This window comes from Ixodes scapularis, unplaced genomic scaffold (genome assembly GCF_016920785.2).
Source record: "Ixodes scapularis isolate PalLabHiFi unplaced genomic scaffold, ASM1692078v2 PGA_scaffold5__190_contigs__length_132052651, whole genome shotgun sequence".
Taxonomy (NCBI): domain Eukaryota; kingdom Metazoa; phylum Arthropoda; class Arachnida; order Ixodida; family Ixodidae; genus Ixodes; species Ixodes scapularis.
Window position 1 is genome coordinate 99376347 of NW_024609880.1, and position 26695 is coordinate 99403041.

The 26695-nt window shown below is 46.4% G+C and overlaps 1 protein-coding gene across 2 annotated transcripts in view; it reads right to left on the minus strand.

The window, feature by feature from the left end:
* LOC115333216 overlaps positions 1–26695 on the minus strand; it is a 224461-nt gene that overhangs the window by 21680 nt on the left and 176086 nt on the right. For both annotated transcript variants that reach the window (XR_005715861.3, XM_029995860.3), the window contains exons 2-3: positions 25052–25257; positions 20760–20895 (exon numbers count right to left, since the gene is read on the minus strand). Coding sequence is in view for 1 of the 2 variants with exons in the window: in XM_029995860.3 (XP_029851720.2) it covers positions 20760–20895; positions 25052–25257 (342 nt within the window). In the remaining variant the exon portion in view is untranslated. The remainder of the gene's footprint in view (positions 1–20759; positions 20896–25051; positions 25258–26695) is intronic.

Here is a 26695-nt window from a genome sequence, read left to right on the forward strand (position 1 = left end):
CGCGAGCGAAGGGCATCGTTAAAACAAACGTTCATGTGCAGGCACTCCGTCACTCTAAGATTGCAGTCAGGCTGGTCCTACATCGTGCAAAAGACAGTCTGCAGACCAGGGCCGGTTTTCTCGAAGTGATGGTAAACCCATTTTGGTAAACCACGGTGCCTAGGAAGGAAGATTTCGGGGCGGCCCGGGCCCTATGCACCCCCCCCCCCCCCCCCCCCCCCTTGGCTACGTGCGTGCGGCAGACACCGTCTGAGGCAAATTTGTTTCTTGTGTGGCGGTCCTGTAACACTGCACAGACAAACACTGTCTGTAGACACGTTCGAGGCATAGATATGTATAAGCAAACTTGCTTGGGACATGCTTGAGGCCTGTACGCAGATAATTCTGTCATCATGTTTGCAGAGAAACTCCGCGTTGTGATGTATGAACGGCAGACTTGTACACGTTACTGAAAAATAGTGAGGAATTACATTTACAATTACTCAAGGCTAAATTGTAATTTTTTACAATTACAATTACCCCCTCATAAAAGTAGGTGACCGTTACCCCCAAAAGTAATCCGTTACTTTCGTGGCGTTACTTTCAACATTATTGTCCTTAATTAAGAAACAAAGGGAATGGGGTTATTTAAGTTCTTATTGCTGCCACCTGCTCCATTTATTGACCTTGAGTATTTTGAGCAACAGCTGGCTCACGAATGTCTCGTCAGACATTTTGCGTCATTTCTTACTGAAGATGTCGACTGCTACGCTGAACACCCTTTGAACTGAGGCACTGCATGGGAGTGCCATGTTGTCCCTCACGAATGTTTCATGCTCTGCATTGAGCTTTTTCAGCGAAGCAACGGAAGTACTATTTACCTTGAAGATAGAGCGAAGCTTCGTCCTTGCAGCCGTTGCCTGATATTCGAGAGTTTTAGTAGAGTTGGTAACAGTAATGTGATAATTAAATAATAAATAAGGTTTGGCTCGATATTCGTCTTTCTTTGGTTATGAACAGGTCGAGCCTCGTTTGAGACGTTGGTGAATAAGAGTTCCCAATATATAAAAATAAATAATCGAGAAAAAAAATCACCCGGACACTCATAACAACAATTAATTAGAACGTTTTTTTTTTAACAAAGAAATGTAAACGCACGTTTGCTGTATGCACCATTCTTGGTGCCGTTCAAAAACGCACGGAGCACGGGCCGACTGCAGTTTACTCCGGTGTTCTCCAGATAGACGTCCGCTGATGCTACGGGCAGTGAAAGGTAGACTAATATAGAGACACACTATGGCCCCACTCACGAGTTTCACTCGCTCCTCTAGCCCAGAATATCAAATCTACGTCAGCCACCATTATGTTTTATTTGCAAAAATATCTGCTTGAGATAAGATGCGTCCTGCTGGGGTAAAAATAGGAAGAAGAAAAAAAGGAAGATTATTACCGTTTTCGAAGTGCTCGCGAAAAGGGTGTCTGAGATGCAGATAACCTGGCTGGAGTTCACAAATAAAGTGGGCCAACCCTAGAAGTTGGACTACAAAAAAGTAATTAGCTTTTAAAACAGGGTCAAATAAGGTGAAAAGAGCAGGAAAAATACATCACGTTAAGAGAAGATAAGTGTGCAGCAACGAACGAGGATGGTTGTGGCAATAACACCTTCACAGACTATCGCATCTCTTTAATGAATTTTTGGGTAGACGGAGCGTTGTCTCGTGTTGTGACATTATGAAAATGGTCGTAGTCACTATAATAGAGAAGGACATTAGCCAGCCTTGTCTGCATAGTTCAAGGTGTGGTGGCGGATTACGGAGCGCTATCCGGGTGCTTAGCGGGCTGCGGGAACGGTCTACTACAATTCGCTATTGTTACTTCTTGTCTGTGCACTTTCCGCCTCAAGATCCCGAAGAGGCACACAATCACTAGCTGTCCTCCTCTCCCCATCTTCGATCGTAAACAAAAAAACAGAGACTAAAAAAAGCGGACATACCTTGCCCCCCCCCCCCCCCCCGCCTTTCTTTCTTTTTTGTTTTGGAAATGTTTCTTTGGATCTTTTGACCGTTTTGTTAGGGTGAAAAAAAAAAAATAGATTCAGGGGCTTGGTGTTGCAAAAAGAAAAAAAAAAGACTTTGCGGAACTGGAGTGCCAAGCCTCCCTTTACGCTGGTCAGTTCGCATGACAGTGTCACTGCGCTCAAATTTACCAAAATAAAAACGATCTTTTCCCTAGAAAGGGGGGGGGGGGGCTGGTCCTGAAAAAAATGTAACGGATTACAAGGAATTCATTACGTAAAAAATGTAAGGGAATTACTTTAAAATTACTCTTGAAAATATGTAACTATTCCGTTACTAAACTACCGATAAATGTAAGGGATTACAAGTAATTTCGTTACTTGTAACGGATTACGTACAAGTCTGATGAACGGTCTGACTGCAGCGTATGACATCAAGTTCGTCTGCTTTTCCTCGAAGCACAATTGAGAGAGTTAATTGCAGCAGTCTACAGCTGAAGGGCTGAAATAGTTTGAGGCCTAAAAAGATAGCCTGCGCAGTGGCACTAGCCATGACGTAAGCACGTCAAACATAATGCTTAATGTCACAACGCAAAGTGTTTCTTTTCAGAGCGCAGCTCCTAGGCGCCCGTTTCCGGTTTGAGCGGCGTCGGCGTCGCCACCGGCGTAACCGCGAGGTCATGTGGCCTCCCCAAGGTCACGTGACCCACCAAGGTCATTCAAGGTCACGTGACCCCAAGGTCACGTAACCCCCAGAGGTCACGTGACCCCCAAGGTCACGTGACTCCCCAAGTCACGTGACCCCCCTCCCCCCGAGGTCACGTGACCCCTCCCCCGGAGCATATTCAAGAATGAGGGGAGGAGAAGGAGGAGAAGATGGAGGAGGAGGAGGTGTCTACCTCCCCTCAGTACCCTTCCCCCCTCCTCTTCAAGAGCTGCGCTCCAATTCGGCGTTACAGGGAGTTGTAAACGGCTTTCACTTTTTTTTTTTACGTTTAAACATATTTTTAGCCTCTGCATTCGGCGAGTTTTTTTTCGTAGATTGCAGTGATTGGTTCTCCCCAGTGCTTTCCGGGAAAACAGACGCAACTAAATTCTTAGAATATAAATACGTGTCACATCGCAACTCCAAACGGCAACCCCAACCCCCCCTTTCCCCTTTTTTTTAGTTTTTGTTTTTACACATTTTGGGCGCCAGGTGGCGGAAGTTTTCGCAGCACAGCTGAATAAGCGGAAGCTCCCCGCTTGTTTCTTTCACGTCTTTTCCGCTTGGTGTCGCCGCCTCTTCTAGAATTAAGTATAGCGTTAGCGAATAATAGTTCCGGACGTGGGAGCTGCCCTAAATCTTGGACACTATCAGTAATTGTAGTACCAATAGTGTCAGGGCCGGCCTTACACCATCAAGCGCCCTGAAGAAACTCCGAGCGCAACGTAAATTCCCCTCCTCCCTTTTTAAAGGGCAACTCCGCTCAATTTCGGAAAATTTAGGCTTCCATGTGATTCACATTCACAAAGTAATACTCAACAACTCTACGTCTCCGGATTCGCGAAATGTGGAATAATATTTGTGTAATCCTAATTTAAACATCAGCAGATACCGAAACCGAAACTTCGGTTGCGTCAGGCAGCATTGGTCTCGGGTCGTCACAGTCATGGGCACCTCACGTCGAACCACGTGGTCTTGTGACGTTCGGGAGGGAGCGAGAAACAGGACACGCGACGCGGGCAGGTCCTTTTTTTTTTGGACGCGGGCAGGTCGCTTCGCATGGCGTGGACGGTGATGGCCCGGGGGAGAGGGGGAAGGGGAGAAGACGAAAGTGGAGAAGGGGAACGGAGAAACAGATTGATAAGCGCGCAGGGCAGCGGTGATCACGTGAACGCCCGGTCAGCCAACACCGGGAGGAGAAACTCATGACGTCATCGTTAAATTTCGCTCTGAAATGTAAAAATAAGCAAAACGTGAGAATGAAGTATGCATGCCTCTGACGTAGTGGTTTAAGTTGGCCGCTCCAACTCTGTGGCATTGACTGCGCTGATGATTGCTCCTCGCGCCGCACGCTAGAGTTGGCAGATTTCGGCGACTTGGCTCGCTTGAAGGTTCGCTGGCCAGTTTATTAAATATATAGACGGAATTAGATCGTAATATTTGACATGGGGTCTTCCTATATGATACTGAAGAGGGCTACATAGTTTTCTAAATATCAAAAATGAAGCGGAGTTGCCCTTTAATGCGGAAGCATCAACTGGTCCCATGGAGCGAACCGACGTCATTCGCTTTTGAAGCTGCGCCAGACGGCACCTAAACTTCCCTGTCCCAATGAAGCGAAGCCCGTCGTCTGTTGCAGCGACCTGATGGATAAGCTCCCATTGGCTGGCGCGCGTCATAGTTTCAAGGAACGAGGCTCCCATTGACTCTCGTGCGGTGTAGTTCCAAGGAACGCCACCAGAGAAGCCCTCTCTACGGCGGCGCAGCGCACGCATCGTCCCGGCCGCCGGTAAGAAGGAGCAGCCGGCCGCAGAGCCCACACGGGCAAACTCCGGGGAGGCTGCACGGCCGAGCTCAGCGGGGCTCGGTCCCTTCACGAGAACGCGCGTTCGTCTACCCGCTAATCCTTCCAAACAGAGCTCAGCCTTCGGACGTCCCCGCGCACTCTCGTCTCCTCCTCTCCCTCGTTTCTCGGCGCATAGCCTCGTGTCGGACGCTGTGTGCAATAAAATCAAAAAAGATAAAAACAAATTCAATAGAGGGCGGGGGGGGGGGGGGGGGGGCGGCGACGCCCATTTATTGATGGTGCCCTGTACGACCGCCTAGGTCTTAAGGCCAGTACCGAATAGTGTAGTAGTAGGTGTAGAAGTAATAGTTTAGTAGTAGTAAAAATAACACGTCTATAATAATTCACATGTCTAAATAGTAGTGCTACTTTTAGTACCACTAGTTGTAGTGTCCCAGAGTTAAGAGAGTTTACGCGTTTGCTCCTGGATGTGGCTTAGAACGAAGACCACGGCAGTTTAGCCGATAGGCACAGAAAACGTACGGTAGCTAGTATTTAAAGGAGCTGTGCAACGACATTCAATTAGAATGTTTTTTACTTTACACGAGCTTACTGGCACTAGTGGGACTCAAGGATACTCGTACGCAACGCCAATGGCCAAGAAACTCCTTTGTTGCGGTGTAATTTTAAGGACAAAAGCAATCATTTTCGTTCGATCTCTCCTTTGCAAAATTTGATGACGTAACGTGGAGGTCGCAGTACACCCCAATGACGATATTTGAATGCGGTTCATAGAGTTGGACCCAAGCACTGCGTGGGCACTCGATTTGGGCTCGTGATAATTGCTAACTCGAGAAGCATTAGGGTAGTGGCCCGTGTCCAATCGCTGCAATGACGACAATAGCCGAGCCACAACAATGTCTGGAACTGAGCGCGTGTCCTGTGCTTTGGCAACCCCAGCGTGTGGTTATGATCAACATTGGTGGCATATAATCGGCTCCAGATCACGTGGCCGCTTGTTCTGGCTGCGAGTTGAGGAAATGAACGCTGCTCGTTTTTTTAAATTTTTCTTCTGGCACTTCTATTGCGTGGGGTTAAAACGAACGCGTGTTTCATAGGCCATTAACGTCAGGGATCCGTTCAAAGCGGTATTTGCGCAAAGTACGAAAATTGTTGCATCGCCCCTTTAGACGATTTCGGGGTGTGCATTTTTAAAAGTATTGGTAAAGCTTTAATATCCGTTGTGTTGTTTGGATAACTATTTCTGGACGTCGGGTGACGATTATATAACCTACAACTTTAATTGTTTTTTTTTGTTGGTGGCGAGCATCTGACTCAAGTAATAAGAAATGAAGCGCAAATATTATATATTAAATGTGGCAACGTAAATGCTGTAAAGAGACATTGTGACCCGGCGCAATTTCGTACAAAAACCGGACACGCTAAGCGATCTAATAAAAGCCTTCACGACTTGGCGACACATTTTCAACTTTCTATGGGCATTATTTTCAAATCATTGTCACAAAAAACAGGTGCCTAAAGAAAGAAAACAGTATATATATATATATATATATATATATATATATATATATATATATATATATATATATATATATATATATATATTTATTTATTTTTAACAAAAGGGGAGGGCGGACATAGCTTTTTGACGCTGGTGGGCGTGAGGACTGTCCAAACTAACGTGACTCCCACACAGAAATTGCAGACTAATTTGTCCAAGCTCGGTCGACTCTGTTGATGTGTCATATCGGGGAGTTTGTCCCAAACAATAAATTCCTCGCTCTGGAAAAAAAAAAAAGAAAAAAAAAGGCGGGCGCCGTTTGTGATGTAATAAACTGAAAAACGTGACTTACATTATTTCGCTTGCTTTTGTTCACGTGTCGCAATTTGTAGGTTACTCGACCCAAAAGTACGACCTAAAAGTGAAACGTGTAGCGTCGTGGTGCAATCCCTTTGATTCTTACACAAACGAGATTTGCCGTACGGTTTCTTGCAGTGGTCAACCTTTGATAAAAAGCGATGCTACTCGTCTGTTACATAGAACAGAACGAACGATATTAATTGCTGACTATATTACGTAATCGATCTATAGATCACAGAGAACGCCTGAATTTATTAATTAGCTACGCAGGTGGCAACTGTCATTTCGATAGATAAATCACACAAACTTTGAAAGTGCACCACGGTAACACTAATTTCCTGCTCGTTTAGATTTCAATGAGCATCATACTGGCGTGAGGCTGTATACCAATACTAAGTGATACATGTTAAAGAGCCCAGGGTAGTAGTGGTGCTGCCCAGGCTGAATGGCTCATGTACAGAGTAAGCAAATGTTGTTACATCTCGAAGACAAATTGATTTTTTGATGCCTAAACATTGAACGCCCAAGTTGCATCGTTTACTTCTATTTCCCTCGAGATGATCAAAGTAGGTCATTGTTTAACGATGTCCGAAAGTAGCATAGTTGCAGGTTACGCAATGTCTTCGCGACAATTAATTCACATTTTGTTAACGAGACAATAGGGACTTTTAGCAAACCGTTGCCGTGCGGCGCGTACGCGCACTACCGGAGCCTTTGAAGCATGCTTTTAAGCACGCGCCCCGCGGTCACGGTACCACCTGGGCGCGTGCTTAAAAGCATGCTTCAAAGGCTCCGGTAGTGCGGTACGCAGAGTACGGCAATGGTTTGCTAAAGGTCCCTAGTGAAGTTAAAAAACGCGTGGTACGTTCTTAGCTGCACTGCTCACCAGGACATACTTAAACTTCTTCTCCTATCAATGGCTTACTCGAGCAATTTTTAACCTTATGTAAAATGTTCCAGTCAGATTGAAAATGGAAATAGCCCGATTCACGTGATGCGAATTCGCTCGCGATTTCACAGCTGCGACGCTGAGCGTCGCAACTTTTCTTACTGTTTTTCTGTCGCCCGAGCATCGTCTCGACTGCGGAATTCCAAATAAAATCGCACCATATAAATCGGACATTAACAAAAAAAGAAAACAAAAAGATGAAACGAATAGGGCTATACTTTTGCGGTGTCTCGCAATCACACTTCTGCCAGGACTGATCCCCTAAGATACCACCAACTGGGTCGGCGGCTTTGGTACGATACTCAAATCGAGCCACCCATATATCGTTCACTCGACGATTACAAACGACCTTCGGGGAGGTGGGGGAAACTTCAGCCCTCGTGCAGTTCCAGCCTCCCTTCTGGCCCGATCGCTCGTTGCCGCAGCGAGCCATTGCCGACCGCGGCGATTCCGACCAAAGGAGCCAACCGGCGGGATCATTAGCGGACCAATCAGTGCCCAGCGCTCTCCCAAATGATGCTCCCAATCAAGCGTGGACGAAACCCTTTAGCGCCGAGCGTCGCTCGGTATCCGTGACCGGCGTCCTGATGGTGTCGAGACTGCGACGTTGCCGCGCACCTAAGGAGAACTGCTTACAGGCGGTACTCGGGGCTTTGCTCGGTTACGGTGGGTGGCCTTGGTAATTTATGGTTGTGTGAAGAACAACCCCCCCTCCCCCCCCCCCCCCCCTTTTCAAAAAGAAAATACATATAAGGCCGATGTTTCGGTTGTTTTCTTGTGACCGCAATTGGATCATCGATATACGATTTTTTTTCTCCATAGAACGCTTTCATACATCATTTTTGCGCCCGCCGTAAATTATATTGTCTCATAATGTTCATTCAAAGGGGTTCATTCCTGAGCTAACGATAGAGAAAAGAGGAAGGAAAAGGATTTAAGCATAGGATGTGCAAATACTCCTTCGAATCGAATAGCGCAGCGATATCTATACAGCTTTCTAGTGTTTAGAAAAAAGCCCGCTTTGCCCTCATCAGGTGTGGGCACTGCGCGTGCGCAGAAACCAAATTCGGGAGGAGCGAAGTGTCTGCGCATGAGCAGTACCGACAGCAGCGCCACCGCTGTGGCATGACGTCAGTGGGTTCAGTTGGTCTATATTCGCATTTTCACTTTCCCACGGCAGCCGTATTTACGATCAGATGGAGCCAACAAAGCGTCGCCAAAAGTGCGTCTTCAAGGTACTCATTCCCTTTGCGCGTTTGGGTAAGAAAATCGTAATAATAAACGATGTTCATTTGATTTAAATAACATTCATTTCCTTTACCTGAATTTTATTTGACTTCGATCAAATTTTTTGATTTGCTTTAAAACAAAAAGAATACGATTTAAATTACTCTAAACTGGAAATAGTGATCCTTTACCACTATGATATGAGTACTCAGTAGACGCTAAGACATTCGCTCATCGTGCCCGACGTTTCGAAGCCGGCTCGGCTCCTTGTTCACGGGTGACGACTGTACGCGGGCCCTAGAGTGGGCCCAAAGGTCTGAATCTATCGTTGTTTTCTTCTTTATGTAAGTATTGTTTTCTTCTGTTGTTGTGTGTGACGCACCACAGCCCGTGTACACAGCCGCTTGGCAGCGTTCCGGTGAATCGGTTCAGGTTGTTGTTCGCACTCTTAGAATAAAGGGCCTCGATAGTCCTTTCTAAAGAGAGGAACCCTCTTGTAACCTATGTTCCTTTAGAAAGGGAAAAACTTTCGTTCTTAAAGCAGGGTAGCAAAGGTCCTCCGTAGCCTGCATCTCATTATGGCGGCCCCTAATCGAGCAAGTCGAGCTCAATAAGGACGCTAGGTCTATTGTAAGAAGCGAGAGGAGCAGCAAACAGAAGCGTAACACGAGCTTTCCGCGAACTGTATTTATTTCTGAAGCCAGCTTCCGCCCGCAGGTAAAGAACTTGCGTCTCGAAAGCAGTTATTCAGTCTCCTCGTCGTCAGCACTGCGATGTCGGAGAGAACCGATACCCAGTTACTTCGTGCACTTTAAGTCTTACCTTTGCTATTCCTCGAGGCACAATTTTCTTCGTCAACCGCACATCACGGAGGAGTGGTAAACCATTCGCGAAACCAGAAGCCGCTCTCAAAAGAGCAAATTCGAAGCAGCTGGGGGGCGTTGCACGTTTTGGACTCCCAGGCGACTAGGAAGAAGGAAGTAACGTAGGTGTGAATGAACGTATCTTAGCAGCACCACGCAACGCGTCATCAGCGACTCCACCAGTCAACAGCCAAAGAGCGTTGTTGACGTCACTTCCTTCTCCCTAGTCTCCTGGGAGTCCAAAACGTGCAACATAGCCCCCCTGTTGCACGTTAACCAGAAATTTCCGCGACGCGTGAAAGTAGGTTAAATCGCTTGCCACCAGATGGTATACGGTCAAGCAGAGTAATTGCAAGTAGGGCTAGGTGGCGCTAGGTACCGCTCAATTCATGTTCTACAAAAATATTCTTATTTGCTCATGCCACCATTGCGCTTCGGGTCAATAAAACAGCACACTAACCCGATTAGTATACTTGCCGCCGAATTCAGAAACCTCACTCAAACTACACTCAAACTGAAGGGCCGCTCCACTTCCTCGAGGAAAGCGCAAGGGCGGGCGCTGGCCAATCGCGAGGACGGATCTGCCTTCGCGATTGGCCAGCGCCGGCCCTCGCGCTTCCTCGACGAAGTGGAGGGGCCCTTCAGTTTGAGTGTAGTTTGAGTGAGGTATCTGAATTCGGCAGTTGGTCTCACCTTAGCATGGACTTACCGCGAAGGCTCTGCTAGCGCGAGCGGCTAGCCTTTACTGTCTTGACTGGAGCACTCGCTGCAAGAGCGCTCGTGTAGCCGCCGAGGCTTCATCCAAAGCAACTAGTTCGCTCTTTTAGCACGCGCAGCTAACAATAGTTCATACTAAGGTGAGGCGAGGTATAGTTCTGAACTCTGTTGGGCAGTAGTTTAACGTAAAGCCCCTCGATGTGTTTGCGCTCGTCTTGCAAGTAGCGTCAAATGCGCGAGTGCACGAGGCCCATGTTTCGAGCGGCCCTTGGAAGCAAATGGCGGCGCAGCACTGAAATGAACGGGCCTTGGAAGCGAATGGCGGCGGAGCACCCGCTCATCGCACGTGTCTCGAGCGCTTCCACAACAATGGTTGGCGGTACTTGTAAAAACACTTTTATCAAGGGGCTTTAGTCTAACGCACACCAGCTCGGAGCACGTGGAGCGAAAGTTCGCGCTGCAGAACCCAGGATCCTGGTGAGCATCGTACCGGCGTGCAGTCGTGTATCACTACTGCGTGGTGCACGTTAAAGACCCCAGACTAGCGGTTGTACTGCACTGGCTAAATTGCTCATCTACAGCTGGGAGATACGTCGCCCGTTGAGGCAGACCAAGTTCTAGGCTGTATAAACATACACACAACCCAATTTTTTTTCTGAGCTCTGCGTTTCCGCCTTTTATGTTTGACGCATTGAAGGTACGAATTTTTTTTGTTGACCCCTAACAGATAAGTAATATTCCCAACATAATAAATTTTGCTTCAGTAATAATGTGCCTCCGAGAGTATTTTGAATGGCTCAGGGAATGAATCTCTTAGTAAAAAGTGGACACTGATGCCGTAATGTTTTGAAAGTCAATAAAATAAGCCGCTCCACTGCGGTTCCCAGCCATGTGTTTGGTTCCCCGCTTGGCACGTCTGTGATGTATCGCGAGTAAAGGCCGGTTCAAACACTTGCGTTTGAGTGCGTTTGACTGCGTTGCGTGGAGAACCGAAAGCGAGTCACCGACACATCTGTGCTTCGTATGAAGCATGGAATCCAAGTTAAGGAATCATCTTGACACGCAATATAAGCAGCAGGCAGGGATGGGCAGTATTTCAAATACTTTGTGTATTTTGCATTTGTATCTAATTACAAATTGGGTAATGTATTTTACGAGTGTATTTAAATACTAAAACGGGGGTATTTCAAATACAATTGTAATTAAATACAAATTTGTGGGCGAAAATACATCCCTCAAATTTATTGTCACTGTCCAGAGCAGGAAGAAAACTACGTTCTGCACCGAATGCAGTGTCTTTCAATCGAGCACAAGCGTTTAGTGACTGTGATTACGGTGCTAGTCCAGGGCAAGAATAGTGACGAAATCGACGTTCACAGGCAGACTGGCTAAATAAGTGCCTGTGGCAACTTGTGATGCTTTCCAGCCTGATTTTCATCCATATTTTTGCCTGGAACATTCTAAATATGCGGGTCTTCCAGATTTTCGTAACTGGCGTGAGTTGGAACAATAAAAAATTTTCTAGCTAGCGCTGCGCGTCTTGGTCGTCTCGGTTCTTTGTTGATCTAAGGCCAAAATGTAATCGACAAAAAAAAGCTGCTTGAAGCTCTGTACTTTTTCACCTATTACGTCCAAGCTGATTGCATTTTTTGCGATTATATTTCTATTGCGTTACTAGAGCCTCGCACACTAAATCCCTAGTGTGCGATGCAAAATTAAAACGAGATACCCAGAAACCCGTTGCAGGTGCCCTGAAGTCGCTGACGCAAATTTTGAGGAATGTATTTGGAAAAGTATTTGGAGGAGACCAAACACATTTGGTTGTATTTGTATCTTGTATTTAAATGGTTTTTTGGAAATGTAGTTAGATTTGTAATTAAATACATTATGGAGGAAGTATTTTGTATTTGTTAATCGATACATATTTGCATGTATTTTGCCCATCCCTGGCAGCAGGGATGTCCTGGTTTTTCGCAGCCGCAACGCAGTCAAACGCAATCAAACGCAACTGTCTCGACCAGGTTTAAGAACCCTGTTGTAGTCGTTAATCGCTCGACTCGTTCGTTTTAATCATGGCTCCCGACTGACCGAGATGAGTGGCTCTAACCGAGACCCACGCTCTTTCGAACCGCTCGCTCTCAACACGCGGTGACAGCGGGCCTCCTAACATGTCCCGCCATCTGCTATTAGGAAGTTTTCGTAGATCGTTTTGGCCTTTCCGCAACGCTATCCGCTACCCGCTACGAGACCCGCTAACAGAGGCATAGAGGAGACCCAAAAAAGTGCTTTCGTAGACCGTTCTCTGCGGGCTACGGTACTGCGATTATGACAGCGCCACTAGCTGTCGTAAAAAGCACAAGATAAAACATTAAACGCATACTATTACTGCAATTACGTATTTGTTTCATCAGAGTGCCTCTTTTCGAACACAAGACATGGTTAGTTTACGAATACGAATTGTGGGGGACAGTGAGCGGACTGCGTGTAGAAGACGGCGCCAGGAGAGAGGAAGACGAAGGGGCGAGGCTCGTAGAGAGGGGCGCGTGAAACAAGGTTCGAAGAGCCGTGACGAACGAAAGAGGCGGTGCGGAACGAGCCCAGGGAAGACCCGGACCACGAGGCAGCCTTGGCCCCCGCAGTACAACTGAAGTATCGATAAAGTGTTTGTCTATCATAGCGCTCCTTGTGTGACTTCCTCGGAGCGAGTAGAACTCGGCCTGATCGGGAATTGACAGGCGACCGACAGAATGTTAATCTTTTTTCTGGATAAATTCTTCGTAGCACATCTTGCCAGCTTGCGGTAATCGCGATTTGCTTAAAGTCATATTCAGTTCGGCCAAGCCAATCCTCTCTTTGCCATCTCGCGCTCTTTTATGTTCGTGGACGCGTTCTCCGCCAATTCCCGAAGATGCAGCGGCTCAACGTTCTTGAGGACCAACTTTTAATATCCAGTGGACTGAACACGTTCATTATATTATTTCTAAGCTCTCTCGTATCACTGGTATGCTGCATAGACATCGTCATGATCTTCCAAAAGGATTTAAGTTGCTTTTGTATAACTCATTGTTTTTATCTCATCTGAATTACTGCCATTTAGTTTGGGGGACGACGACAAAAAGCAATCTGCAGAAACTATTTCTATTGCAGAAACGAGTGTTACGAATTGTGTGTAACGTGCCTTATGATTTTCACGTTGACCAACTTTTTAGAAAGCTGCCCGTAGTGAAGATATTTAATCACTATGCTTTCAGACTTAGCATAAAGCATAAACAGGAATGCCACGAGTTAAACAGTTTTTTATTGTTCTTATCATCACTTCGAAAAAAAGCTGCAACATATTCCACCCATCACTCGGATGTTTGGGCAGTAGAAACATCACGAACAGATTATGGCCTCCAAATGATTAAAATAACCTTGCCAACATTACTGAACACTCTTATAGGCTCTAATTTTGACGTCGAATCTTCCAGTATGTGTGGGCTTCAGGATTATTTTCTTTCAATTAAACAATCCTTACTGCTGTTGATTAGCTAGAAAATTATTGCTTTTGTTTCTGTTTTGTAAATTTTTTTGTTGTTGTTAAGTATTTTGTATTATATGAATTATTGTGTATGACTTCCCCAATGCTGTGTACCTGTGGGGGGCTGAGGACCAGTCAAGCTGCTTGCACATCTTTTTTCCTCAGCTCCCACCATACTTGTATGGTAAATAAAGTCATTATTATATCAAATTAAAGGGAAATAGAGGATGTGTATTTGATGTTTTCCGAGCCGCCAAAGTGGTCTTATGTTATTTCACTGATGTGCGCCACTGGTATGGTGTAGTTTTGGAATTTGTATTCTATAAACGGGGAAACACTATTGTTCTTTTTTCTTTTTTGGCGCTACCGACTGTTGATCAGCAAAGATTTTTGTCTTTAGTCTTTAGACTTTATTTATTTGGCTATGGAGAGCCGTGGCACCACGGAAAGGCACCAGCTCGTACCATAGAAGCCCGCGGTGCCGCGTCTAGTGAACATGATAATGTCATCAGTATATACATGAATAATGACGACGACATGGATTGGTGGTATTGGGGAGGATGGCAGTCCGATTCGCAGAAGTCCAGATTTCGGGGAGGCGGGTTGGGCGGGTGAGAATCGAGCTGGGGGATCTGGCACACCGTTCGATCGGTGCATGAAGGAGCCTTCGGAACATTATGGCGCTGTTGCTCATGGGCTCCACTGCGGTCGATGCATCAGGCTCCAAGGAGGTAGCCCAGTCAAAGTAGAAGCTGCCGCCTCCAAGGCACCAGGGGTGCTATGTTGCGCTTTTTGTACTCCCAGGAGACTTGGAAAAAGGAAGTGACGTCAACGACTAGAGCAAACGCAGATTGGATCTTGACAGAAGACAACAAAATCAACATCCGATTTGCATTTGCTGCGTTGTTTACGTCACTTCATTCTCCCTAGTCTCCTGGGAGTGCAAAAAGCGCAACATAGCCCCCCGGGGCTCAGATTGAGGCACCGCCGTCGCCCGGAGTGTCATCCTCTCAACGTCGTCGTCAGTCTTTATTTACACGCGTATATATGTATAAACAAAATAAGATAGGTAAAAAGACACACAATCGAACGGCCAGCGTATCTCGAGATCCGCTATATTGTAAGGCACCTGCGCCAACCACGTCCGCAACTTCGCAAGGTCTGCGCTAGATTGGCGCATGCGCAGTAGTTGCGGAGGCGTAGCGGATAACGTAGCAGAGGCGTAGCGGAGACGCCAGAACGATCTACTAAAACTCCCTATTGGCGATGTGCGCTATCGAAAGCGTCGCTGTGGTCGGCCTTCTACGATTGGTCGAATACTGACTGTGGCGCAAGCAAGGGTTTTCTTAGCGACAGAAATAAGAGTAAATGTAAGAACTTAATTTTGACGGTGTTGGCAGTGTTGGCTTCAGAGCGCAATGATTTCAAGCGTTCACCATGCTCATTACAAACACCACCGAACTTGTTGTTCGCAAGGTAATGACGTCACGAGAGGAAACCATAGGAGGGCGCCACGAAAACATCTCGCCACTAATAGCATAAGCAGATACATCACAACGTTGTAGTCAGTTTTTCAAATGTATTTGTTTTTCTGATTGTGAAGTTAGCGTGCGGTTACAATTGTCATTTTGAGTTAATCTCTGTAGAACGGGTATTTACTCAGTTGGAAACGATGCTTCACGGGCAGAGAAATCGCTTTTAGATCAACTTGAATGCAGTATAAGCCGCGACTTACGGCAGGTGTTAGTGTAAGGTGCTACACCCTTGTGAGCTCGAAAACTTCTAGCGCTCATCCTAGCGCGCCACTTGGAGGGCAGTTTCTCCTGGAACCGAGTATATTTAAAAAGCAAAATAAAAGATAGCTTCTTCTGGGCGATTTTACCTACTATCCTCCCTTAATGCTAAAATTCAAAACTGTAGATATACGTATTTCTCGGTATATTTCCATACTGTCCACTCCTTTACCTAGAGCGCAATTTCTCTCGGGGTGGAGACAACAGGAAATTGCAGACGACAGTTACATTTGCCACTGTACGATAGCAGCTACGGTTCAGACCAGCGTTACAACATGACTATCCGTAGATCGATCGATTGCACCATAATCCCTCAGGACTTAAAGGGCCGCTGCAAAGAAAACAACTGTTTTTTAAACAGTCTGGTTGGAACGCGGGCGCCAAAAAATAAACTTTACGCGAAAAAAAAGAAAAGAGCATTATTGATCACGAGAGATTTATTTGAAACTCTGCGCATGAAGTTCATGACGTCAGGGGTCATTCCGAAATGACCATCTTTGTTGTGAAGGCGAAGCCGCTGTATGTTACCTTATCGACACTCCCAGTCCTCTTTGATCCCGAACTTTCAAACGTACCCGAAATCCTATACGGAAAACTAACTTCCGCAGTTCCTGGCGGGAGAACTGCACACTCACAACTTGTCATAAATTTTTCCTACTCGCTATCCAATTCAATCGAAGTCTTTGTAGAAGGTTTGCAGGTTAACGCGTTCATTGACACCGGGGCTGCTTTATATGTAATGCGAGAAAACCCCTGTTCAAAGCCTCGAAAAGTTCGAACACCGTTCACTGGGCCCATCCTGCAAGGTTCAGAGACGAATTTAGTTTTGCCGTCAGCAATGTGCGCTGCGCGCGTTCTTATAGACCTATTGATAAATTACCCAAGCATCAAGGATAGTGCTGGGAATGTATGTACACGCGCCACACGCGCTCGCCTTCCCCGTATAGCTGTTCATAAAGCCATTAATACGACACTATCATGTTCTCAGAAATTCAAACTTTTAGCTTTACTGCACAACTTCAGAAGCATCTTCGACAGGGCATCACCTTCTCCGAGTCAAACGCATACCACCCAACAACATAGTAGAGTCGGTAACCCGACTATCGTCCGCCGCCGCCTCCACCGTGTGTCACTCTTCTAACAAACAGGACGGAATCGACATGCTCCATAAGGGAATAATTATCTCTTCTTCCAGCCCGTTATCGGCGCCCATCGTTTATGGAAAAAACAAAACAAAAACAAACAAACAAACAAAGCGTTTTTTTTTGCGTTTTTGCATCGATCATTGTGGTTTAAAAAACGTTAACCCAAAAATACGTGTACTCGGTGCCTTGACGACGTCCTGGATTATTTCCTGAAGCCGAGTATTTTTCTCCACGTGACCCTCAATCGGGCTACTGGCAGATACGCATGGATGAGGCTGACGAACCGAAGGTGGCATTCATTACTCGGAACGGGATATTCAAATTCAACGTAATGCCTTTCGGAATGTGCAACGCGCCGGCCACATTTGAGCGGATGATGGATAATCTTCTCCTTGGGCTCAAGTGGAAAACGTACATCTGTTACATCGGCGACATTGCGACTTTTTATTTTACCTTTGATGAGTATCTCCGCATCCTCTCAGATGTCCACTGATGTCTTTATTCCATTGGGCTTCAACCGAACACGAAAAAATGTAACTTCGCTGAAAAAAAGTTTTACGTTCTCGGCCATATAGTAAGGAATGATGGTATACGGCCTGATCTCGATTATATAGAGGCTCTTTACCAATTCCCGCATCCCCCAACCCTAAAGTGGTTAGGAGCTTTCTTGATCTAGCTTTCTATTATCGTCGCTTTATTCGGTGGTTTTCCAGAATTGCCGCACCTCTCCATACGCGTCTCACAAAGGAGGCAAAATGCATGTTGTCAAAAGATTGTCAACACTATTTTACATCACCCAAGACAGCCCTGACAGCAGAACCAGAACCTCGACATATTGACCATAAGGCTATTACCGTCTTACACACAGACACCAGTGGATACGGGCTCAGAGCTGTGCTTCTTTAAAGACCTGAACCTTTCCTAAGCACGTAATTGCTTATGCTAGCAGAACCCTGACGAATCCTGAGATCAATTATACAATTACGGGACTGAAATGTCTTACAGTAGTTTGGGGCTTGCATAAATTCCGTCCGTACCTTTATGGGAGACACTTCGAATTCATAACGGACCATCACGCCTAATGTTGGTTAACGTCTCTTCGAAACCTGCCTGGTCGACTCGATCGATGGGAACTACGACTACAAGAATATGACTTTAGTATTTTTTTACAAGACCAGTCACAGCCATTTGGACGCAGACGCACTTTTTCGTTGCCCGCTGTCTTCTTCACCCCCTACTGTCCGCTTTGAAATATCGAACTCAGTTCCACTTACATCCATCACAACGAGCAATATATTTTCCGAGCAACGCAATGACCCCCAGATCAACAAACTTATCGACCATATTGACGGACCCACACTCCCCACAACTCGACAACACCGACGTCAACTCCAGCATTTGAGATTAATTGACAACGTCCTTCATTGCCACAACTTTGGCCCCGATGGAAACCGTTGGCTTGTGGTCATTCCCAAATCACTCAGGCCATCGATCTTAAACTCCCACCACGAGGACCCCACTGCCAGCCACCGGTTTTTCAAAACGTACAGTCGTGTACGGGAAGGTTACTTTTGGCCAGAGATGTACTCGTAAGTCGCCAAGTATATGCAATCTTGCACCCAGTGCCAGCAACGCAGACGGTCATTGTAATTATACCCTGGTGAAATGCGGCCAATCACCAGCGCTTCTGGAAAGCGGTAAATTCTTATTGCATTTGATCATCTCACACGCTTTGTCGAAACTGCCGCCACGTCATCAGGCAGCGCATCTGAAGTTACCCAGTTTCAGATGTACAAACTACCACCGGATATTTTCCTTTTCATATTGTGTGCGCCAGATAATGAACATCCTTTCTCGACACAGTTTTTTTACCTACCCCTCTTAGTTCTGATGGCGTGATCCTCAATTTTTATATTTCTCGTGCCGAAGACTGCTGTCGCTTGGCTCGACTATGTACACCCAAACCACAACTCCGAAAACGCCTGCATGATTCGGAGCTCCCACGGGTCACCCTTGTGATGTCGTCTTGGTCTATCTACCTATGCGACAGCCAGGCCGCTTCGAAAAGCTGTTCCCCAAGTATGTTGGTTTTTACCGGGTGCCCGACTAATCCTCACCGGTGAACTATCTTGTGGAGCTTGTCGCTATATATAGCGACCGGCGGTGCCGAGGCCTCGAAGTATATCCCGGCTCAAACCCTTCGTAGCACGCCCTCCTGATCTTGTTACACCATCTCGTTACACTATCGAATGAATAAACGTTTTACGACACCACTGAGAGTCAAAATAAATGCCGGAGCCAGGATCTGAACTCTGGGCCTTCCACTGTCCGGGTGGGTGTGCTAACCACAACACCATTACACCTTAACTTTTTGGCGTTTCCTATTTGTCTTGAGTGCACAAGAAACAAAACGTATTCAATCATAGGTGTTCTGGAAGCATTCACCGCCGTGTGGAGCACGGTACGACGCTTGCTGATACGTGGTACGTGCTCCCATTGTGCTCCATAAATCTTCTCACTTTTTGTCTCGTCACGTGTACATGTATTCTTTTGTTTATGAGCTTTAGAGATTCGATATCATCATCATCTGCAAGAGTCAAGAACCACGTTTGAATGTATCACAGGCACGTCTTATTGATCGAAGGAATCAGTTTTACAAAACCGCCGAATGTCAGAACAAACGGTGCAGCCAGGATTTGAACTCTGGGCCTTCCACTGTCAGAACGGGTGCGCTAACCACTTCATCACTCCACCTTTACGTTCTGGCGTTTCCTACCTGTCTAATTAAGGCACAACAAACAATGTAGTTAACATTCGCCTTTGCAGCCGCGCTCCCAGAATTTTTCAATATTCTAACCCTTGGGGTTCCATCGCCTCGATAAGCGAGCTCATGTATATAAACCCATCGACAAAGTCTGCCATGCAGGTTTCGCTCTTTCCGAAACTTCGAGGTGCTTGGTCCTGGGTCGCCACATGGCAGAAAGGCCAAGAAAGGCCGACACCTCCCATGCTCTGCTTTCCGGATGCTCCCCTAACTTCAGAAGCATCGCGCTTTTCTAGCCGACGTACAAGTCGACCCTCAGCACTGCTTGGAGCGCTGCTCAAAAAAATTCGACGTATGTGCAATTAAAAAAAAAGACGCGATGAAAACACTCTGTAACTGCAACAACGAAGGCAATAAAAATGACGTAGGGTAAGACATCACAGCTGAGTAATTTAACCTCTTCACCTAAGAAAGTTTGGGTTCGTCTACAAACTTTATAGTGTGTTAAACTATTTGAGAAGAAAATAATAAGATTGTTATGATTTCGCGTCACCAATTGTATGGCTTAGGAATAACGTCCCATCGGACCGTTAAATTCACTTTAAATACGACGTACAGAGCGCGACACTGTTAGCGCGAATAAGCGATCGCCGGTTTTTTTCAGTTTTTCTTTTTGAAACCATGGGACGTCATCCAAGTTGTTTATGCTATCAAAATAGCTAATTTATTTCTATAGTGTTAGTGATAAAATGTCGTGCTCGCTAATGCTATTTAGAAGTAAAATGCGAAAATGCGCCGATGTCGTGTTCGCGCTAACAGTGTCGTGATGTGTACCTGCCTAAAAAACAAAACACACACACACACACACAAAAAAAAAATATTTTTATTATTACACATTGTTTCAGCTTCGGTCCGAGCGCGGCCGATGTTATGAGCCGAAGGGCCAATCAAACAGCGAAAGAGGCACAACGTCATGGCGTTCTCTAGGTAGTTGATAGGACTAGCCGGTATTCGCCGTGTCTCGGTGCGTGCTCCTCCGCCGGCTATGTTCTATCAAGCCCAGAGAGCACAACATGACGTTGCACTTTTTGCGTTGTTTGATTGGCCCTTCGGCTCATAACATTGACCGCGCTCGGACCTAAGCTGAAACGAAGTATAGTAGTTTACCTCAGTTGCTGTGGGGCGACAAAAGAATCACTTATTTTCTCATGCAGCGAAGTACATATTCAGAAAAAATGTATGTACGATTTACTAGTATATAATATCAACTGAATACAAAGGTTGTCATAAAATTAAAGCGATATTTTGATGTAATTAAAGGAATAATGAAAAAAAGCTGAGCTGACTCGTTTACGTCGGAGCCGAAGATATCCACACAAAGTCGCGTATCGAAGAAACGCGAATCATGACTGACCGTAAATGTTGAGGTCCTTCTCGAAGATAATGGTGCGAAACTCCGGCCCCTCTGTGGACACCTCGCAGCCGTAGCTGCCCTCGCTGTTCAAATCCGTCCGGTCTAGGAACACCCGGTTGTGGTTCGATTTGGACAGCTGCAAAGATGATCGGGTGGTCTCACGTCAGGAGACCTATCGCTGAATTACCCAAGCACAAAAGAGAATGATGGGAATGTAGGTGCACGAGCCGCACGCGTTCGCCTTCCCCTATAAAAGATTCAAAGCAAATAACCAACATAAGGCGTTGACGAACGTGCGTGCAAGATGCCATTTGCTTTAGGCCTTTGCTTCAGAACAGTTACTGTCACAGACACCAGCACGGCAGCGTGCGCAACTAGGCGCGCAGCATGCTCCTTGGTGCTTGGGTAATTTTGTAAAATGTCTACATACATAAATAATTAAAAACCAAGCGTCTTTGGTAAGGTTTGATTTTACACGCGAGAAAATCAACAAATCGGACAGAGCAGAGAACACGACATCTTTTCGTCTGTGCTCTGTCCTATTTGTTTATTCTATCGTGCGGAAAAATAAACGGGAAAAGTCTCCCGAAATGCTACTCGTATAAGCTCATCACAATATGATACAGAGCAATATCGAGATGTGGGAGATTGGTGACAAGCTTGGCAAACTGTTCTAAGTTAAAAATACTCGTAAAACATGAACAAAGGTGCAACGCTGTGAAGTTACCGGCGCAAGCAGTCGGCTCCATCTAAGCGCCAAGGATGTGTTGCAAAGTGCATCCTTGCAGCATAGGAACGCGACTAGGGGCACGCCAATCAAAGGGCAACATAGAGAGCGCGTAGGGAGCGAGCGATGACGAGGCAGTTAAGCGGCGCTGGGGCACGCGCTGGGGCGCTGGTTAACGTCGTGGGCAGAGCCGGTGAAGAGAGTTTGGTCAATAGGAGGCGCGGGCAGAGCCAGGGCGTGCACCAGACGCAGAAAGTGGGCTTGGCATGCTCTCTCTTTCAACCATAAGCCAAAAAGAATCTCCTAGCGGTGGTAGCGAGAAACAGTTTTAATCATAGGTATATGGTTTTAAAGCGCGTAAGAGTTAAATGTAGTAACCCTTCATGGTTGAAAACAGGATGCACGTGATGTTTCAATCATGATCACGTAGAAATATGTAAGAAACGAATGTGCTGCTCAACTCTGTTTTGCTCGGAGAGAGTGTGACCGCTCGGACGGCAGGTTCCCGGCCATCAGCGCCTGGCGTATGAATTATGCCGATCGTTCCGCTAGTCGCACGTTTCCACCATGATTTTGGATGAACGTGATTGAAACACTACGTGCACCATATTTTCAATCACCGAGAGTTACTCCGACGCGCTTATTAAGTTTGTTGCTCGAGACCACCGCCAGGGTATTATTTCCGGCTTCTTGTTGGCCATATTCGAATTTGTGAAGACCACCCTGGAACACGCCCAGCCCACTTTCGGCCAATGGCGCCTATACATTTGCCACTTATACACCTTTCCAAAAAACACTCGACCCCAGGGGAAACAAACCGTTTTTGAGCCCAGTCAGTGAGTTTGAGGCTAGACTCTCACCGGTGTCCCTCCTAACCCTAACCGAGTGGAGCTGTGATTTCAATAGGCGCAGCCTGCGTAGGCGCAGTTTCAAACGCTGCTGGCGGCTAAATTCTCGTCTTTTCCCGCTATATTTTGTGTTTCATGGTACATACATTTTCCCGAGGACATTGAGAAACCATTGTACCACATTTAAAAAAAAAAGAAAAAAAAACTGTAATCTATTTTTGTTGGGTACGCGCGCGACAGAACGAACACGACTGGAATGTAGAGTTCGTTATTTGTGTTTTTTTTTTTCTTACGATAAGTTTTGACGGCGCCGCGGGGTTCGCCGCATGTGATACGACAAAGCGCTTTGCTGTCAAAAATAAATTGCAACAGAAGAGGGCCGAAAGGCACGTATTTTTTACGCTCACAAATAACGTGTTTACCGATAGACATGACACGGACATACAATTGAGGAGGTGTGTCCCGTCACCAGCTTGACCTTCCTATATATTCCATACACCTTCGGTGTCTCGTGAGTGTTTATAAAGACCACACGCAGCCAAAGCACGACGGAAGGCGATGAGCGCGTTCTGAAGCCCGCGGGCTTCGGAAGGAGAATCCTCGCCGTCCTCACGTTGTCGGTGATTATGCGGGTGGAAACTGAGGGAAAGGAGGAGATGAGAGCACGCGGGGACGCCGAGCTTCGGTTGGGAGGATTAGAGGGTAGACGCAAAGCTAGCTGCCTTTGTTTCTACTCAGTTTTCGAACGCGTTCGAACGCGAACGCCGAAAGCCGGACGCGGCGCTTGACGTTCGAATGCTTGGAAACAGTGAGCGTAAAAAAAGAAAAACGAAGAAAAGAGCTAGCTTTGCATCTACCCACTAATCCTTCCAACCAGAGCTCGGCTTTCTGGAGTACCCGCGTGCTCTTGTCTCATCCTCTCCATCGGTTTCTACCCGCATAGCGTCTCATTTGCGGAGGAGAAGGTGAAAATGAACCTCAAGGCCATGCCACACACACTCCTGTCGTAGGCTTTGGCAGCGTTGCACGCTATAGGACCTGACAACTTAAGAAACGCGGGGCGTAGCAAGTCCCGAGCAGCTCCTCAGTCAATGAGATTGAAGCATCGCTCGAGAAGAACGCCAAAGAACGAATCGCGCAGCCACAAGCGTGAGTACAACAAGCCACGCCTTGTATGGGCAACCCAGGGTATGGGCGACCCAGGGTATGGGCAACCCAGGGTATGGGCAACCCAGGGTGTGGACAACCCAGGCTACGAGATAAACCATTGATATATCTTGCTCTGAAAATTTAACTCTGTTGGCTAGCCTCTTGTTTTCGTTTGCTTTTTTTACTTTTTCTATTAGTGGCTCTATAACGCAGATTAATGCTTACTGTTTGTGTATGTTTGTAAAAGCAAAAAAATATCTATACTTTAACATCTAGAAAACCCGAGACTGAGGAACAAAGATGTGGAGAACACACGCACACACACTTAAAGTCTTAACCTATGGGTTTTGAAGATGTTGAAAGTTGACATTTCGGCTGCATGTTTAAACTATTTCTATCATATTTTATTTTTTGTGTGTGAATGTTTGGAGGAACAAACAAAAAAAACATATATTTATTTATATATACTTCAACATCTTCAACACCCGAGACCGAGGGAAAAAAAGTGGACAACGCAGACACACACAGTTCCAGTCTCCGATTTTCAAGATGTTTAAAGGTCTCCGGGTCGCCTTCATGTTCTCCGCTATTTCTATCATATCTATACTTTCTGCTTATGTCTGCTTGTAGAAACTACAGTGCCTGGAACTATAGTGCCTGGAGCGCGTCTTCGACTTGTGTGTTTAGCGTCCTATATCGCCCATACATCGGACATGGTCACGAAGTGGCAACAAATGACGTCAAAGAAGCCGGAGTGTCATGCTGCCGGATGCTGGGATCCTGGCGGTGGGCCGAAGAAACGCTGGCGAAAAGCACGAGCGAACGCGAGTGTCGCTTTCGTCACGGCGTCCCATCTTTCGGCTGCTCTAACTTCCGTGGACTGTCACAATAGAGAGCGACCTGCAGCAAAACAGGCGTCTGGTACATACACCAAAGCTGTTGGGACGCCGCCAGGATCGCGATCGGCGAGAGCATGACACTTCTATGACGTCATCAGGCGAAAATCGAGGGACCAGGTTTTTGGACGCGGTAAACACACCAGTCGGAGACGCGCTCCAGGCACCATACCTACTGGAACGCGTCTCCAACTGGGCGTGGTTGCCGCGTCCAAAAAAGTGGTCCCTCGATTTCCGCCTCATGACGTCAAAGAAGTATCATGCTGCTGGCGCCGACCGTGATTCTCGCGGCAGAATAACAGTGGTGGTGGCCGCGGAAGACGCCTGTTCTGCTGCCCTTTGACCTCCAGTTTGACAGACTGCGAAAACTTCGGCAGAACGAAGTTGGGACGCCTTTACGACAGCGACACTCGCGTTCTCTCGTGTTCAATTTTTTTTTGTCTCCAGTACTTCTACGCCCAGTCGCCAGGTTTGCGACATTCGACAGCATGACACTCTGACATTTGTGACGACATTTATTGTCACTTCGGTACCACTTTGAATTTATAGGTATCTAATGGGACGCTAAACACACCAGCAGAAGACGCCTTTACGGTACCGGTGTAAAAAACCAATTGGCAGACAAAAACCGCTAACGCCAAGGTGACAGGAGGCGTCTCGAAGAACACTCACGTTCACGTAGAGACCGACCAGGTCGTACTTCTGCCCGGGCGGGGCATCGCTGGGGAGGTACCGGTAGAACTCCACGTTGTTCTTGTACCACTTGACAGAGTAGAGCTCGGCCCCTTCGAGGTTGTACTCGCACAGCAGAAGGACGGGCTCTCCGCTGATCACGGCGCCGGGTACGTCGACCCTCTCAAACCGGATGCTTCGGGCCCCTAGAAAAAAGACAAAAGAACAAATTGTTTAGAACCCTCGGTAAAATGGAGAACGATTCGACCTCAAAAACAAATAAGTTTATATAAAAAAAATATCCCAAATTCAGCGCCAAATAACAAAAACAAAATCAGTTGCTTTTGTATTTTTTGGCATTGCGTTGCGGAGATGTGAAAAATACTTGCAAGCTATATTGACCGAGAAATAATATTTTTGAGGGACTCCCAGTATGACGCTTTAGATGCTCGGTGTCCCAATGGCGATGGTAATATTTTGATGATAACGTTTTCTTTTGGCACAGTCAATCCACAACTTTTTTGAGACCGCACTGCGCATGCGCATCTTTCACCCTGATTGCAAACAAATACACCATTTTTCTTGAGTCGGAGCATCGGAGGGGGCGATGCTATTCCCTCCCAACGTGCAGTGTTTGGATGCTTTATGTACTATGGGAACAGACTGCAGGAGCTCATAGTTGGTGAGCTCAGCGTGGTTATTTGTGCCGGTAGTCCAAGACATTTTCAGCGTATGATGTGATGTCAGCATCCCTGAACCCAGCCCACCCTAGCAAACGCGAAGATCACGCCGTGCTGCCGTCTCAGTGCTGTGCAATGAAGTGCACCGAACAAAATAAAAGAACATGTGCCATCCTGTACACAAGTTACAGACGATCTCCGACCTACTCTAATGACCACGGAAAGAAAACGCAGGCTGCCGGCAACTAAGGTCTAGGAAGGGGTTTGCCATTTTTTTTTCGTAGTACCTGTAAACTGTCAGTGCCAAAAGATCGTGTCATAAGACGTTCATTCACGCACACCAAAGCAAAAAAAAAAAAAAGGAACACGCACACACAAGGCGTTGCGCGCAAAATAGTTATGATGATAATTGAATTAAATGGGCAGTGCAACGATTTTATGGTTGAAAGAATTTACAGTTTGCATTTTTAATATTGCCAATCGTTCGACAAGTAAATTAAAACATGCATACTTCTCCCGGAATACAGCGATTCCACAGCGCAGTCGCAAAGGAGAAAACGAATTATTTGCCGATCGACAGCCGCATGTGGCGGTTACAGCAAGTGCCGTGCGACGTCATCTGGGGGATGTCATTTGCAAGTTAGCGATTTGTGCAATTTGGTGCTGAATCTAATGTTATTTAAATATTATCTTGCCGTTTGAGCATAGGAAAATGCGTAAAAAGTCTAGTATTTTCCCTAAAATTGAATAAAGTGTCGTAGCGCCATATATTGGAAGTCAACAAAACCACACCACCTGCGCAACCACACTCCCGTTCGTTCCCGGGTTTGTTTTCGCTGCATCTCAGATCGCATCTTGTTTCCGCGTGCGTGGGAGCACACTAACGATGACAAAAAAAAAAGCCGTTTACAATTCCCTGTAACGCCGGTTAGAGCGCAGCTCTTGAGGAGGAAGATGGAAGCGT